The 17,099-nt window shown below is 39.8% G+C and overlaps 1 protein-coding gene and 1 long non-coding RNA gene across 2 annotated transcripts in view; one reads left to right on the top strand and one right to left on the bottom strand.

The window, feature by feature from the left end:
- The window catches only part of HACD3 (3-hydroxyacyl-CoA dehydratase 3), a 38,232-nt gene that overhangs the window by 17,868 nt on the left and 3,265 nt on the right, over nt 1-17,099 (top strand). Inside the window, exons 3-10 of the mRNA XM_047074932.1 lie at nt 1,253-1,326; nt 2,604-2,768; nt 4,436-4,487; nt 5,738-5,848; nt 11,730-11,857; nt 13,780-13,892; nt 15,282-15,388; nt 15,918-16,049. Of these exons, the coding sequence (XP_046930888.1) occupies nt 1,253-1,326; nt 2,604-2,768; nt 4,436-4,487; nt 5,738-5,848; nt 11,730-11,857; nt 13,780-13,892; nt 15,282-15,388; nt 15,918-16,049 (882 nt within the window). The remainder of the gene's footprint in view (nt 1-1,252; nt 1,327-2,603; nt 2,769-4,435; nt 4,488-5,737; nt 5,849-11,729; nt 11,858-13,779; nt 13,893-15,281; nt 15,389-15,917; nt 16,050-17,099) is intronic.
- On the bottom strand, nt 2,630-7,808 carry LOC124508484 (uncharacterized). Its single transcript, XR_006961265.1, has 3 exons — nt 7,530-7,808; nt 5,764-5,831; nt 2,630-2,798 (listed from the first exon to the last, which is right to left on the bottom strand). It is a non-coding gene; the product is annotated as an uncharacterized LOC124508484 (long non-coding RNA).

Here is a 17,099-nt window from a genome sequence, read left to right as displayed (position 1 = left end):
GTTTAAGAAACATGGCATTCTGGATGATACCTCGAGCCTTTGCTGCTCTGACAGTCGTTGTTTCTGTGAACTTGCCTCTGTCTCCTTTCTCCTTAGTTCGTCAGCAGATATGCTGCTGGGCCTGAGAGGGTAGGTCCAGATTCATTGTCACCCAATGGGATGGGATTTTCCCTGCTCTCTCTTTGTTCTAGTTCTTTGGAATGCCATTACTTAAGAGACTGGGGTTATGGGATATTGACGAGTTTCTGCTTTACTTGAGATTCCATCTACCTTGGTATATTTGCATGAAAGCACAGCCTGGCTTTCGTATCTGCTTTTCAAGATGAGAACACTTGTAGCAGCTCAGATTTTTGGGGTGTTATACATTTGAGAGAGGAAGTTAAGTGATGAAAGTGTATCTTGCCAGTTGGAGATTATGGACTGCTCAACCTTAAGGAATTTATGGTCCTAGAGAACAGTAGCCACCTGTATATAGCAGATATTAGGCAAGTTGTACCACATGTGGCCAGATGAGGAATGAGAATCCAGGAGGGAACCAAATGATAGACAAGTCAGAGAGTTAGAGAGGAAGGGATGTCTAGCAGTCATTGGCACCTAGGCACGGCACCTGCTTGATTTGGGGAAAGGAGCCATATCAAAGCACAGGAATGGTGTAATGGGCAACCCAGGGATTTTCATCCCAGATCCATTTATCCTCTCTCAGAAATGAGCCGAGGAAATTATATTTCTCTTTTTCATTCCTTTTGGGATGTGCTAAAGGAGAAGTGAGCGTCTCCTTTTTCTGTCATTGGTAGGGAGATGTTAGATTCAGAGCTTTCTCTGAGACAGTCCAGCACTTCTGTGTTCTCCACACAACTCTCCTTAACTGCAGTCAAGAGAATACGCCCACCTGATATTTCTCTGTTCTGAATTCAGCACCAAAGTAAATGTGAAAGTTAAATTTATATCTATGTGATACCTTTGGCTTTGCTTTCTGTATTGCTTTTCCTGCCTCTTATTTGTACTGGGTATTATCAAGGCCACATTGGAAGATTCAGTAAATATTCTGGAACTGATCATTAGAAGGACATGTGGAGATAAAACTTTTGTCTGGGATTCAGCTTATCTACCTGTCGAGTAGTTCTGCTCACAAGCCCCTACTCATTTTGGAAGGACCCATTACTATTTGTATGCTTCTGAGAGAACTGCACCAAGCTTTTGGATGGCCTTGCTCTGCCTGTTCACATTGTAACCCACATTTCTTTCTTTTTAGCTCAGGGACATGGTGCCAAAGGAGACAATGTCTATGAATTTCACTTGGAGTTCTTAGACCCTGTGAAACCAGAGGTATGTTTTCTCTTTTCTCACTTCCCTTTCCATTTTAGGAAATAAATACTAGTAGTTTAGTAAAATAGGAGGGCAAGGGTTGTGGGGGGAAATAAGATGAAAACCAAAGGAGAATATGGTTCTTTTATTGGGAACTGAGCCCAGATTTTAGCTGCAAAGGAGTAGGAAAGTCAGAGAACCTGAGGTGATAAGCAGTGCAAACAAGTCTCTTCACTTCTTTGAGTTACAATTTCCTCGTGTGTGTTAAATGGATGATTGGACTAAATAATCTTTAGGGTCCTTTCCAGCTCTGATGTTCTGTGGTTTTCAGTGAAGACAGAGGGGTGTGGCGCTCACAGGGAGCAGAGTTACGTAAGCTAGGTAAAGCCCACGCCAGGGGCTTACTTTCATGTGACTTTGCCACAGGGGCAGTAGAAATCCGAAAAGGTGGAGGCAGCTGACCTTCAGAAAGAATGCTGGAAGTATAATTGAAGTTTCCTTTCTCTCAGAACTCGAGGAAGTTTTTCTGACAGGAAGAGAGAGAATCTCACAGATGGTGTATTGAAGTTTCTGGAATTACTCTCTTATCTCTGGGGGCCTGGGCATATTGATCTCTCTGTGCAGGAGGGGTCCATTGTTTTGGTTGTTTGAATAGCCAGCAATAGTGTAAGGGATAGAGAACCTGTCATAGGTCTTGCCTTGGAGGTAAGGAAGGAAGAGGCTATGTGGAGGAATAATGAACTGGAACAGCCTCTCAGAATTTGAGTTTTGTTGGGAAGATGCCCTAGGCTGGCCCTTGTGATAGAGTTGTCATTATCCACTAAGTATCCACTAAGTTCCAGTCTTGAGTAGACCTTTCTAAAAAACAAGGGCTCGCTAGGCCAGGGATTGTTGACCACTTGAATTCAGTCATCTTCATGGGAGAGAAATGTGGACAGTGAGGATGCACTGAGAGAGTGATTGGAAGTCATGCCTTGCATGATACAGGTCTGGCAGGAGGTTCGCCTGGTTTCCTCCAGGAAAACCGGAACTATATGCCTTTCTCACCCTGATTTCCTCTGAAGTCATTTGCTGGAGGAATCAAAGAAACAGAGCACCATTCTTAGCAGTTCTTGGCTATCCCAGCCCTTGGTCCAGATGTTCTCCTTGCATCACGGCTTGTAGGAATGGAGGAGGAAGGGGAGTGAGCATATATTGTGAGCTTCTCTGGGTAGCTACACTGGCTTGGTGCACTTGTCGCAGGAGGAGTGAGGGATGGGAAGGCAAGGGCACTCTCACATTCTCACTTTCTCTTCTAGCCGGTTTACAAACTGACCCAAAGGCAGGTAAACATTACAGTACAGAAGAAAGTAAGTCACTGGTGGGAGAGACTCACCAAGCAGGAGAAGCGCCCACTGTTTTTGGCCCCCGACTTTGATCGCTGGCTGGACGAGTCTGATGCGGAAATGGAGCTCAGAGCCAAGGTCAGTAAGGACCTGGATCCTAGTAAAGATCTAGACAAATCATAAAGAACACAAGTTATTTGGGCTACCTCAGATACCTATTTGGTAGGTATCTTTATCTGTCTGATAGAATAAAGACAAATTCAGTTAAAGACACAAATTCAGTTAAAGACCTGAAAACATGGTTTTATAGAAGTACTGGACATGTATTTTGTATTTTGTCTCTCAATTGGGGTGTGTCGAATGTTTTTCTTATGATTAGATGGGGTGATGGGTTTGGGGGGAGGAAGACCACAGAGGTTTAATTCTTACTGTGTCGTATCAAGGGCACATACTATCAGCATGACTTATCACTGTTGATATTGATCTTGGTCATCTGGCTGAGGTAACATTTGTCAGATTTCTCCACTGTAATGTTAATCCCCCACCTTTCTTTACTTTGTACTTTTTGTTTAAATTAAAAAAATATTTTTCAATGTTTATTTTCTTTTGAGAGAGACAGAGCGTGAGCAGGGGAGGGGCAGAGAGAGAGGGAGACACAGAATCTGAAGGAGGCTCCAGGCTCTGAGCTGCCCGGCTCAAACCCACAGACCGCGAGATCATGACCTGAGCCAATGTCGGACACTTAAACCGACTGAGCCACCCAGGCGCCCCTACTGTGTACTTTTTGGATGGAAGTCACTGTGCATAGCCCATGCCAAAGGAGTGAAGAGTGATGCTTTCCAACTTTAGGGTAGAGTGTCTACGTACTTTATTTGGAATTTTTCCACATGGGAGATTTATCTCCTCTTCATTTATTCAATAATTTGTTTATATCAGTATGGACTGATGAATATTTTATATTTGGGTTATAACCCAGTACTATATTATTTATTTTATTGTTTGTGTTGTTCCAGCTTTGGCTATTGGAAGCTTTTTTGGTTGACTCTTGTGTCCCTTTGACAAAGCTCCATCACTGTGGGGTGCTTTTTTTTTTTTTTTTTGACATTCTTAATTTCTAGCACTATAAGCTGCTCCAGGCTTATCTTGTATATTCCCTGCTCCAGCCCTAGAGTCAGCCATTCTTCAAGGAGCTCTGTTCTTTTTATTGAAGGATAATAGTGGAAACCAAGATCTGGGCTCTAGATATTGCTTCTAGGCCCTCTCAGGTAACAGAATGAGCAACTAACTATATGCGTGCATGCAAATCCTACCTATACTTATAAATATTTCTGTACGTATCTATCTATATATTGACCAGATGTGGGTTCTTACTGATGTTGGCGACATGATTTTAGCTTCTGGAAAAATTATACTAAAAATCTGGAAGTCTCAGAAACAACAACAACAACAACCAAAACTGCTGTCTATTTACTGCCTTAAAATTCTGTTTAGTTCCTACGACCATGACACATCTTCTGGGTGTCTTTTCCAGCTCCATGATTCTAAGACTATCCACTTTGTAGTTTGGAAGCCAGCTGATTGGTTTAATTCTGTGAACATTGGAAGGGCATTCTATGATGCTAGCACTACCTAGTAGGAGGAGTCAGGCTTTCTGGCACCATTAGCTAGGCCGTTTGCCCCAGTGAAATATGAACACAATTGGAGGAAGTGGCTTTGAGGGAGTCAGATCACTTATTCTGCATGTGGACTTTTGCAAGCATCTGGGAATCCTAACCTGTGTTCTTGGAAATGTGTCCAAATTCTAGGAAGAAGAACGCCTAAATAAACTAAGAATTGAAAGCCAAGGCTCCCCTGAAAGTAAGTTGCCCCCACGGCCGTGGGAGTTACCAGTTAACTAATGATAGAGATGGGGGTATGGAGGGGTGCGAACAACTGAGCCACCTAGGTGCTCCCTGATGAAATGAATTCTTTAGGATGGGGAAGTATAATACATTTTTGTAGTTTTGAAGAAAAAAGTGTAGTTACATGTTGCGAAAAGTCTGACTCTTTTGGCTTCTCAGGACTGGGTTGCGTTTAATTGAGCACACTATTTAGTGTGATTATTTGAGCATCAGCCAAGGGTTATATGCAGAATATCTGTAGCCTAGGAATAAATATGTAGCAGGAAAATTTGAACTCCATAGCTCTTCTCTTGAGAACTGTCCCATTTCCTGTGTCCTACCCCTTTGACTCAACCGTGACTCTAAGCTCCTTACTCCTTCCTTAACTCTCTAATTGGCTGTGTCTTCATGAGCCTTAGGCTGCAGACAAAATTAATGTTCCTTATCCTCCTGCATCTCAGTCTGTAATTTTCCTTCTTTGGTTATATCCTCATCCTACCCATCTTCCAAAGCCCAGAGCAGGCATCGTCTCATCTATGCAGACTGCCTGATTCTGACTTCCCCAGCCTAATGTCATTTTCTCACCTCGAAATTGTCACAAGACATTACCTATTACTCTCTATTTTGTATTACAGCTTTCAGATTATAAGTTCTTTGAGGGCAACATCAAGTCTTAACATCTTTGAATCCCAGTAGTGCCCCTCAGTACCTTGCATGTTGGAGGTGTTCAGTTAATACTTGGTTGAATGAATATATGATGAAATGTCAGAATTCTTTTTTTCATTGTGTTCCTATTTCTTTGAGCTACTTTGACCTGCATGGCCTTAAAAAAATTCCAGGAAGAAGAAACTATAGATAATATAAAAATGGTAAGAGCAGGAGCTGAGTATAGCTTTATTTACCTTCTTTAATGCCCTCTAAGGTGGTCATTCTTTGCCAGGAGTAATTTGTCTTTATTCTCCTTGGACTTATGTCTGTGTACTTACCCTTCAAGGCTATGAGGGGAAAGACTGCTAAAAACATACCTTGGAGTGCAATGTTCATAATTTTACCCATTTCTCTGTGGGACTAGGAGCCCAGGCTGGCACAGATCTGGGCCAGATATCTTTTTGGGAGCTTAGGGCACCCAGTGGGAAAGTGGGGAGAGGTCACCCAGGTATGCCCCCCATACTCCCTCCTGCTGCACCTACCCCTTGTAACAGTTTACTGTCTTGTTTTGCTTTTCAGCTCTTACAAGCTTGAAGAAAGGATACCTGTTCATGTATAATCTTGTGCAGTTCTTGGGATTCTCCTGGATCTTTGTCAACATGACTGTGAGGTTCTTTATTTTGGGAAAAGGCAAGCACAAAATTTCAACATTAGTTTTCTGTTTTCAGTAGTTTGACCTACTACTCACCAAAGGTACTAATAATACCCTGCCTCTGGTGTTAATAATAACCCCCCATGTTTGTGTAGCACACATGCCTTCCATTCTACTTTCATGTCTCTTATTTCCCTTGACCTTGTGAAACAGGCAGACTGGAGATTGTGTGCACAAGTAGACTGGAGATTGTGTGCACTTAACATGTGCAGAAAGAGGCTTAGAAATGGTCCCCATTCACACAGCTGGCCGGAGGCACATCTTGGGCTAGCATTCCTTTCTCTGTTCACTATATGACAGTTCATTTATAACCAAATAGACTTATGTGGTAATTTCAGTGACAAAGTTATGCAAGTCCTATTCCAAAATTGAATGAAAGGACTATCATAAAGATGTTAGTTCTTGATGAATTAATTTATATGTTTAACAGAATTCTGGCAAAAGTAAAGACAATGGAAAGTTTTTGAGAATGTGACCTAAAGTATTCTAAAATTATATTATGAACAATAAATAGGTAATAAAATTTGGAGGAAGAAAGGATAATGGGAGAGTACTTTCTCTGCCTGACAGGAGAGAATAATTAACATAGCAATTATTAAAAAATAGAATGATCAGTAGAGCAGATTAGGTGGTCCAGAAATAGCTCTTACATTATAATATATGTATGTATGTATATGTACACACACACATACACACACATATATATATAAATTATATAAATATTATAAAAAAGAGATAATGAATCAATGGAAGGGGAAATATTACCCAATACTTTTTTACTGGATGGGAATTCTAATAATATTTCCAGGGACAATTGGTTAGGTTTGGATACATGAGGCAGGCAAGGAATCTCTTTGACTCTTTTCCTTACATTGTATACAAAAATAAATTTCCCCAAAGGATTTAAGAGTCATGTATCAAAATTTTAAAACATAACAGAAGATATAAGTTAATGTTTATAACCGTCTCATGCGGAAGGTTAGTACTTTCCAAGGTTAAAAGTGTTAGCGGAAATCATGAAGAATAAGGTCAATATATTTGACTAAGTAAAATACCTAAATTCCTGTGTATCTAAAAATACCCCAGCTAAAACAACACTAAAGATTAAAAGCCTATTGAGGCTAGTAGCATGGGGATGAAGGGTTGGTGGAAAATTGCAACAAATACCTGCAAGGGTTGATTACCTATAAGGAATATGTTACAGATTGATCCAAAAATGTGACAACTTCATCCAATAGATAAATAAACAGAAGTCATGTGCAGGCAGTTCATAAAAGGAAGTAAAGCCAATTTAATGTACAGAAAATGTTTAACTCAATAATGATGAAGGAAATAAAAATAAGATTTTTATCAGTTTTTCAAAGTTAAAAAAGATACCTAATTCAAGAGGACATTTGCTAAAATACACAGTAGTGGCTACTGGGAGGGTACATAAATATGACTGTCTTGGAAAATCATTCGGCAAAGCACATCAGGAACCTTAACTGTTCATATCCTTAACCCTGGTTATTTCACTTCTCGGAATATGTTCTAAAGAAGTCATTGAAACTACAAAAACAGCTTTTTCAAAAAGATCTACATTATGGCATTACTTTTATTAGTGACAAGTTAGAAACTACCTAGATGTCCATCAACGAGGGATTACTTTAGAATACTTACTCGGTGGAATGATGAGAAGCAGATATAAAATATTCAAGGAGTTTGTAGTGACATGGAGAAATATGATAGGCTAAGAAAGTAATATATAAAGTTGTTCTTCCAGCTTCATCACATCTGCATAAAAAGCGGAAACAACTGAGCCAATACATGCAAAAAGATCGGAAGGAAATGCACCATTTCAGATGGTTTGGATGTGGATAATTTAGACATTTTCCCTTTTTTTATAAAATAAAAATGAGGAAAAATATAAGTATAATGGAATATATAAACTCTGTTTTAAAAGAGGAAAAAAAAATCCTATAGTCTGTTTAATTTTCAGTCCTAAATTTTCCAATCTGAGGTTGGTAGTACGTGAACTGCAGTTAGCTCGAGTCATTTGAAAGAAGCGCATGTTGTTTTTCCAGCCTTCTCAACACCTTAGAATTCTGCAAAGCACAGTGGCAGGAAAAACTTCCCAGCTGCCTAGTGTCTTACAGCCCCAAGTGATCAGAGGTCTACAGATGAGTTACTTAAAAAAAAGAAGGCAAGTCTCAGACCTGTAGTTTTTATTTCTCTGGGTTTATCACAAGGTCCACGGAATGAACAGGGACATGCAAATACATAAATAATTTAACATAGTTAGATGGATTCTCCACGTTCCCGTGCAAGCCTGCTGGCCATCAAGTGATCTAGTCCAGAAGCTCCTAAGTTATTTGGGTCATGTGTTTAAGCTGCTTGGATTTGTAATTTCTATTTTGGCGCTCAACCCCTTCCTAACCCCCTTCTGGAATGGAGCTGCTGGTTTAATTCTTCCCTTATCAGTCCTCAAAAACGTAGTAAGGACTTGGGGCCTGGCACTCAATTTGCCCTTAACACTTTACTCCTTTTGAACAAAGGGTGTTGGGAAATAGCAAATACCACACATATACTTAAGCACGTATTTCCCAAACTTCTTATGCTAAGGAAACAGAAGCAAATTCTTGGGCTTATGTAGAAACCCTTGTTTGAGCTTATCTAGCTCCCTGTTAAGGAATGCTTTTTTTTTTTTTTTTTAATGTTTATTCATTTTTGTGAGAGAGAGAGAGAGAGGAAGACACAGAATCCAAAGCAGGTTCCAGGCTGTGAGCTGTCAGCACAGAACCCGACACGGGGCTTGAACCCACAAATGGCAAGATCGTGACCTGAGCCAAAGTCAGATGCTTAACTGACTGAGCCACCCAGGCATCCCAAAGGAATACTTTTTTTTCTTAGTAAAATTAATTTTTTTCTAGCTATAAAAGGGTGTTATAGAAAAATCAGAAAATAAAGACTTAAGACATTCTCCTATAATCCCATCTATGACAGCAACAGATTCTTGGCATCCTGATGTATATTTTTCCAACCCACAAAATTTCCTTAGGAGCAATTCCTGATATGGAATTGCAAGATCAATGGCAAATTGTTTTTAAGGATTTTCACGTATACTGTGCAGATAGAGTATACTATATTATACTACCACTATTTAAATCTGTATCTCATTAACAGATGAGTGCCTTTTGCTACTTAAAACTTTTTTTTTTTCAAATCATCAAAGTAAGTGTGCTGATTGAAGCAAATTTGGAAGGTGAGGGAAACCAGGTGGAGGTGTGGGGGAAAAGAAAGGAAGGTGAATAAGCCATTGTCCATCACTTTTATATATCCATACATTTCCTTTTAGTTGTTGTTCTCCTACAGTTAAAAATTTTAGGGCACCTGGGTGGCTCAGTCCGTTGGTTGGGCTGCCAACACTTAATTGTGGCTCAGGTCATGATCTCCCAGTTTGTGGGATCAAGTCCCGTGTCAGGCTCCTTGCTGACAGCGCAGAGCCTGCTCGGGATTCTTTCTCTCCCCTTCTCTGCCCCTCCTCCACTCACGCGTGTCCACGTGCACACACTCTCTCTCTCAAAATAAATAAACTTTAAAAAGTTATAATCATACTGTGTACACAAATTTCTGTCTTGTTTTAAAAATAAAATTATAAATGGGGCGCCGGGGTGGCTCAGCTAGTTAAGCGTCTGACTTCAGCTCAGGTCATGATCTCACCGTCTGTGGGTTCAAGCTCTGCATCAGGCTCTGTGCTGACAGCTCAGAGCCTGGAGCCTGCTTCAGATTGTGTCTCCCTCGCTCTCTGCCCCTCCCCCGCTTGCTCTCTGTCTCAAAAATAAGTAAAACATTAAAAAAATTTTTTAAATAAAAAATTAGAACCATTTTAATGTTATTAATATTCTTTGTAACTATCATTTTAGAAGCCAGATTTCTAGTCCTGAATTGAAACAGGGATGAATTTCCTATAAAATCAGAGCAAAGTCACAAGATCTGATTTTTGTTCACCATATGCCAAATCTTTTAAAAAAAAATTTTTTTTAATGCTTATTTATTTTTGAGAGAAAGAGAGCACGAGTGGGGGGTGGGGTGGAGAGAGGGAGACACACAATCCAAAGCAGGCTCCAGGCTCCAAACTGTCAGCACAGAGCTTGATGCGGGGCTCGAACCCACAGATGGTGAGATCATGACCTGAGCCAAAGTCTGATACAGGCAACCCCACCATATATACCAAATCTGAAGTCACAGCTTTCTGTTTCAACATGGGAGGTTCTCATGTTTCAAAGATTTGTCCAGGAGAAATGCCACCTTAAAGGGAATTCTCTTTAAATGGACACCCGAATTTCACTGTGATTTGATTGGGATTTTGTCTTGGAAACAGGGAGATTTAAAATTAGAATAAAATTTTTATCTTATATATCAAAATTCACACTGTAATTTTGCATTAATTCTTCAAAGAAAAGAATTAGTCAAATTTTGAACTAAATTACTAGTGGAATTTTTCTGGCAAAATTACGTAATAACACCGTATATACCATTCTTCATTTCACATTTGACTTTGTAATAGGATTGTAAAGTGGATCATTTTTGCAAAAATAGTAGATGGTTTAAGTTTTTGGAAGGGCCTCTTTTATTTAAGTAATATTTAAACCATATTCTTTCGAGGATCCTACAAGGGTCATCTTTGGCACCTGGCCTACCTGTGCCAGATCCTTGGAGGCGCTACTTGTATTTAATAGGCAGGAAGCCATGGGGCGCCTGAGGGGCTCGGTCAGTTTAGCTTCTGAGTTCGGCTCAGGTCATGATCTCACAGCTTGTGGGTTTGTGTCGGGCTCTGTGCTGACAGCTCAGAGCCTGGAGCCTGCTTCGGATTCTGTGTCTCTCTCCCTTTCTGCCCCTCCCCTGCTTGCACTCTGTCTCTAAATAAATAAATAAACAAACAAACAAACAAACATAAAATTTGTTTTTTAAAAGATAGGCAGGGAGCCAAAAATCCTAATGAACTCCTAAGGCCAAAGAATTGTCCTGCCCAAATTGTCAGCAGTACCCTGGTTGAGTAGCACGCAAAGAGGAATGTGGGGAGGCAGGAGGTCAAGTGAGGATCAATATGAAAAGTAAAGGATTTTATATTATGGTCCACTCAGAACTGATACCACATTGGCTGATGTCATATAGGCAATAACTGTCACTTTAAATATTACATACTATTCCATGAAGTAGATAAACTGTAGTTTACTCAAACTTTCCATACGCTTAGGCATTTAGACTCTTTGCACTTTAATGCACTTAGAAATGTTTCAGAGAGCAGCCTTATTCCTAAAAAGCTTTTGGTTTTTTCATTTTAGATTTTTTAGTTAGGATAGATTCTTAGAATAAGAATTATAGGGACGAAATAGACATAAATAAGGTTTTTGAAAGTTAATTTTATTTAGTATTTTTACACATCTGCGTTTGTTTATGATTGTACACTTTTGAGGTTTTTAAGAGGCTAGATTGCATTCAATATATGTGACATAATTTTAGCTTTAAATCCAATGTGATAATGGATCTGAAAAGACTTAGCCACTGTTCCTGATACATAGACTTTTCAGCTTATAATAACTGAATGAAGTATAGGTATACTTTTTTTCTTGCCTTTTAAAATGAGAAGGACATACAGGGTTTATGTGTTTTAACTCTCTGCTAACCAGTAGAGTTTACGATTTATGACTCCACAGGCCTGTTCCCCGCCAGCTTTGTTTGGATACTAAGCTCGAATCTGAGGGGCTGTTTATTTAACTTTTCCTTAAATTCCTTTCTTGTAAGGAGGTATCTAGTTTGAGAAATAATTCTGTTGGAATTTGCCATTTGATTTACCCTTAATGTATATTTGTCCCATAGAGTCCTTCTATGACACGTTCCACACCTTGGCCGACATGATGTATTTCTGCCAGATGCTGTCAGTTGTGGAAACTATCAATGCAGCAATTGGAGTCATTAAGTCACCAGTGATACCTTGTCTTATCCAGGTATTGAGTAATTGACTTCTAGGGTGGGGAATGAAAGATTTCAGAATTTAGTAGGTACACCACAATTTGCTGAGAAGTCTCAGTTAGTAAAAATCTCTTTACACAGGAATAGCATTGTTTTTATCTGAAAAAAGAGGAAAATTGTAAGCCACAGGGATAATTTCCAAAGTAGACTTTTGCCATTTCAGATCTGTGTTTTTTTTTTTGTTTGCTTGTTTATAATATCTTCATGAAATTACAAAGTGATAAAAAGGGCTTTAAAACTAGCAAAACTTGACTTTCAAGCAGGAGCAGAAAGACCTCACCCACAGTCTTCTCAGGTAGAGACATGCTTAGTCTCCTCCCATCTTGGGTAGGTGAAGGCAGTGTGATCCTAGGAGATCTTTTCACTTTGGACTTTCTTCCATATATGAAGGTAACATTTTTGATTTGTGTGGGGATTCTCCCCCTCACCATACATCTGTGTTATTTCCTAACATTTGGAAGATTGCTATCAGGAATAGGAGTCTTTCAATTTCCTTGCCCTATTACCTACCTATGTGATTGTATACTATCAAATATAGTATTTGACCTGGAGTCAGGGGGAACCAGGTGATGGTTGGTTAGTCTCTTCCAGTGTACTGTTGTTTTTCTGTTTTTTTTTTAATTTTTTTAAATTTTTTATCCATTTTTGAGAGAGACAGAGCAAGAGAGAGGGAGAGGCAGGGAGAGAGAGACACACAGAATCCAAAGCAGGCTCCAGGCTCTGAGTTGTTAGCACAGAGCCCGACACAGGGCTCGAACTCACAAACCTCGAGATCATGACCTGAGCAAACTTGACCACTTAACCAACAGAGCCACCCAGGCATCCCTGGAGTACTGTTTTTATAGTTCTATTCTTTTATGGTACACCTGCTCCAGCATTCTGATAGTATCCATTGCATGGTAAAGTGTGTTAATGCAGTGGACTTATTATTTCTAGGTTTTCTGTTCTCAGAGAGAGGCTGTTTTGTTCAGTCTAAAAAATAAAAGAGGATACAAAGTGACCCACTAATATGGAATAATATTTTTTGTACATCAAGGACTACTGCAATAAGAATGAGGATAGCATTTCTAGGGCAAGATGGGACAGATTGAGTTATTGTCATAACGCATGGCCCCAGGGAGTGCCAGTCACATAGAATGCAGTGTGAGTAAAACCTCCTGGAGTCGGACAGTGCCATGCGCACTAGCACGGACGAATCTCGGAAACAAAACATGGAGTAAGAAGTCACAGAATAATACATTCTGTTTCTTAAAGTTTAAAAACAGGCAAAGTGAAACGGTGTACTGTTTAGAAATATGTACATAACTAGTAAACCTCTAGAGAGACAAGATAGTAGTTACCTATGAGGGGCTGCCACACTGGTGATGTTCTAAAAAATTTTTTTCTTTAATGTTTATTATTTGAGAAGAGACAGAGAGCAAGCAGGGGAGGGGCAGAGAGAGAGGGAGACACAGAATCGGAAGCAGGCTCCAAGCTCCGAGCTGCCAGCACAGAGCCCGACATGGGGCTCGAACCCACAGACCGCAAGATCATGACCTGAAGTGAAGTCGGCTGCCTAACCGACTGAGCCACCCAGGCGCCCCCACAATGGTGATGTTCTTGTTCTTGGGTTACGCAGACACGGATGTCCATTTGGCAGTAGTCTTTTAAACCGTGTTTGAACTATTCGTAATGATATGTATTTACACACATGCACACAGTCTATTCAGAAAGACTGATTTGGATACTTAACTTGTTCCAAAGCTGGAACAGAGAATTAAACTAGCTGAGCTCAGTCTTTTCCTGGAGGAAAAGAGCCCCTGAATTTAGTGGGGCTCGGTTTTAGATGACACTTTTACATAGTTTTTGTAGAATATATTTTTAAACTTTTTTTCTCTCTTCTGGGTTCTTTTAATAGCTTCTTGGAAGAAATTTCATTTTGTTTATCATCTTTGGCACCATGGAAGAAATGCAAAACAAAGCTGTGGTTTTCTTTGTGTTTTATACATGGAGCGCAGTTGAAATCTTCAGGTGGGTAGAAATGCCAGCATGGTTGTTTGAATGCTTCTCCTTTCTCTGGAACAGCTCTCTTCTGGAGGGAGTTGTTTTATTCCGAGTCTCATTTGGTTTGAAATTAAGGTTCTACATATGTGGAGAGTTCTAGCTGAATCTGTGAGCTCTGCAAAGGAGACACACAGTGTTTTTTTTTTTAAAGCAATCATAATACCAGTGTAGGCACTGGAGAACGGAGGGAGGAGAGATCTGGAGAAATGAAAGACCTGTGTTACCCTTCTTGCTGTCTTGTTGGAAAGAGAGGACTCATCCACATGGAAATATTTTTGAAAAAGCTGAAAAAACACGGGGTTGAAGGAGTAGTCAGGCTGGATGGAAACAGTGAATACCAGCCTTCTAGAAGGAATGATAGAAATCTTTTACTACAAGATTACTGAAATTTGAATCAGCCTTATATGATTCTTCCATTCTCAATTGTCATAGAAGAAAATATCTTTAAAAAATATATCCATTAATAGTAGAGGGGTTCTTATCTACCAGACCATACATATTCCATTTCTTTTTCAGTCAGGTGGAGAAAGGATTTTGCACATTGACTCCTGAGCTCTAGTATTTTGCAAACTTAATAGTTGAGAGGGAGAAGTAGTTAGCAATCCTAGATTTATCTTAACAGTGGTCTGGTCCCATAGTATCCCGTATACCCTCTTAAATCTGCTAATACAAATGTGAAAGAGATTATAGGTACTTAATATTAACTCTGTTAAAAATTCTTTTATCTCTTATCAAAAAAAGTTTTTTTTAATGCTTATTTTTTGAGAGAGACAGAGTGCAAGCTGGGGAGGGGCAGAGAGAGAGAGAGAGAGACACGGAACCTGAAGCAGGCTCCAGACTCTGAGCTGCCAGCACAGAGTCTGATTCGGGGCTCAAACTCACGAACCATGAGATCATGACCCAAGTTGAAGTCGGCTGCTTAACTGGCTGAGCCACCCGGGTGCCCCTTGTGTTTTCAATAGAGTGTCTGATTCTAGATTAGGGGTCTTTTGTATACTGAAATTTTGATGACATTCGTTGATCCAGGGATAAATTGTCACGGTGTTTGTCTTTACCTCTTGGAACTTAGAACTAGGAATGAAGCCAAAGAGCTTCTGAGCATTCACTCCATATACTGAACTATTCCAAAGAAGGTTGTTTTAGGACCTAAACTTAGTCTGCCATCAGAGTTCACATCCACTGAAAATTGGAGGAGGGGTGTGATGGGAGTTTGTGGGTAGAGAGCCCAGGATTAGAATTCTGTTCTGAAGAAGCCATGTGTGGCTAATTGTGAAATGATTCTTCTTGAATGATGTTCTAGGGTTGCATTCAGGACCTGAAGTGGCTTTTCACATCTGAATTCCTTATTTTCAATAGGTACCCCTTCTACATGCTTTCCTGCATTGACATGGATTGGAAGGTGCTCACATGGCTTCGTTACACTGTGTGGATACCCTTGTATCCTCTGGGATGTTTGGCAGAAGGTACTTTCAAGAACACTAGGTTTTATAAGCTTAGTTCTAAAGATAGCTAAGCTAAAAGATAGCTAAACTTTCTTTCTTCCTGTGCCAGCATTAGTCTGATATATGGGTGTTAGACTTTTTAAGAATTTCTTTCTCGTGGCTTCCTTCCATAGTACTCATGGTACCCAGACTGTTTCAGGGAAGTAGCTCGTTTTTGTAAAGTTTGGAAGCTGGGTGTTCATGTATTGTATGCTTCCTATTTATACGGTATTTAAAATTTTCCAAAGCAGGTTCTTAGCGACAACTTCATTTTATCCAACACACACCTAGTGGGTGGGTCAAGTAGGGCTTTTTCTCTCCATTTTAGAGAAGACTGAATCTCAGTGCTATCAAAATGACTGTTCTTCATTCATCTTCCTTTTGTCAGCGTGGAGGGTTATCACATGAAAACTAGGGGGGTGGGGAATGGAAGAGGCACGAGCCCTCTGTATTAAGGAGGCTAGATGGGACTGTATTTCATTTGTTTCTGACAAGTTATTTCTGCTCTCAGCTGTCTCAGTGATCCAGTCCATTCCAGTATTCAATGAAACAGGAAGATTCAGTTTCACATTGCCATATCCAGTGAAAATCAAAGTTAGATTTTCCTTTTTTCTTCAGATTTATCTCATAATATTATTTTTAGGTAAGTATTGGCTCTGTAATAGACTTTTTCCAGTCACTTCTTAGAGAGTAGAATTAAATGATTCAAAGTTTTCCAAGTCCTTATTAGGGATTTTCTTTCTAGAAGAGTAGTGTAGAGTTAGAAAAACATTACTTGTATAAAACGGACCCACAAGAATATGCTACGTGTATCTTCCAAATCTCCAGTGGTTATCTTCTTGGTCATTGGGAGTTCACCATATTTCATGTTTAAAACAATGTAAGAAACTCTTTTAAGAAGCTCATTTTAATAATTTCACTGACACATTCCTTATCTAGAGTTCACAGAGGTGGTAATACCACTGGCAGCAAGGAAGGAAGAAGGCAGTAAAGGCTTCTGAGCAGCCAAGAGATGTCATAAAGCCTTCTACTTAACAATAGGAAAGCTCCCTTAGCCCCCACCCTGTTCCTTATGTAAAACCTGCTTATATATTAATTTACTTTTATATAAAATCATAAATTCTTGCCTTAATTCATAAAAACTAAGAATTAAAAGAAGCAAACCTAATTATTGAAAATAGGAGAAATTTAAAAGTCTTCCTAACTGTAAGGACTGTTTACTTTAGATAAAGTTCTAATGCATTTTAATCTATATATTTCTGTTTTAGTTCTCAAAAATCTTAAGGTGGCCCTAAATAAGTATGGCTGTCTGCTCTTCTAGCAACAGGATATGAGAGCGGATACTATGTTAGTTATCTATTGCTGTGTAACAAATTACCCCAAAACTTAGTTGCTTAAGACAGCAAACGTTTGTTATCTCACAATGTTTCTGAGGGTCAGAAAGCAGACTAGCTGGGTGGCTCAGGGTCCCTCCTGAGGGTTCAGTCAGTCTGTCAGCCCAGTGGGGACTGCAGTTTCTGCAGACTTGACTGGGGCTGGAGGATCTGCTCCAAGCTCACACATGTAGCTGTAGACAGGAGGCTTCAGTTTCTTGCCACAGTACATCTCCATGTGGCTGCTCGTGGCTGCTCGTGACATGGCTTTCCCCCAGAACAAGTGGTCTGAGAGGCAGAAGCCACACTCTTTTTTGTTT

Source organism: Lynx rufus, unplaced genomic scaffold (genome assembly GCF_022079265.1).
Source record: "Lynx rufus isolate CCGP_SWC_20201006 ecotype Redwood Valley unplaced genomic scaffold, mLynRuf1.p SCAF_13, whole genome shotgun sequence".
Taxonomy (NCBI): domain Eukaryota; kingdom Metazoa; phylum Chordata; class Mammalia; order Carnivora; family Felidae; genus Lynx; species Lynx rufus.
Note: the sequence above shows the minus strand (reverse complement) of the source record. Positions and strands in the feature narration are given on the sequence as shown.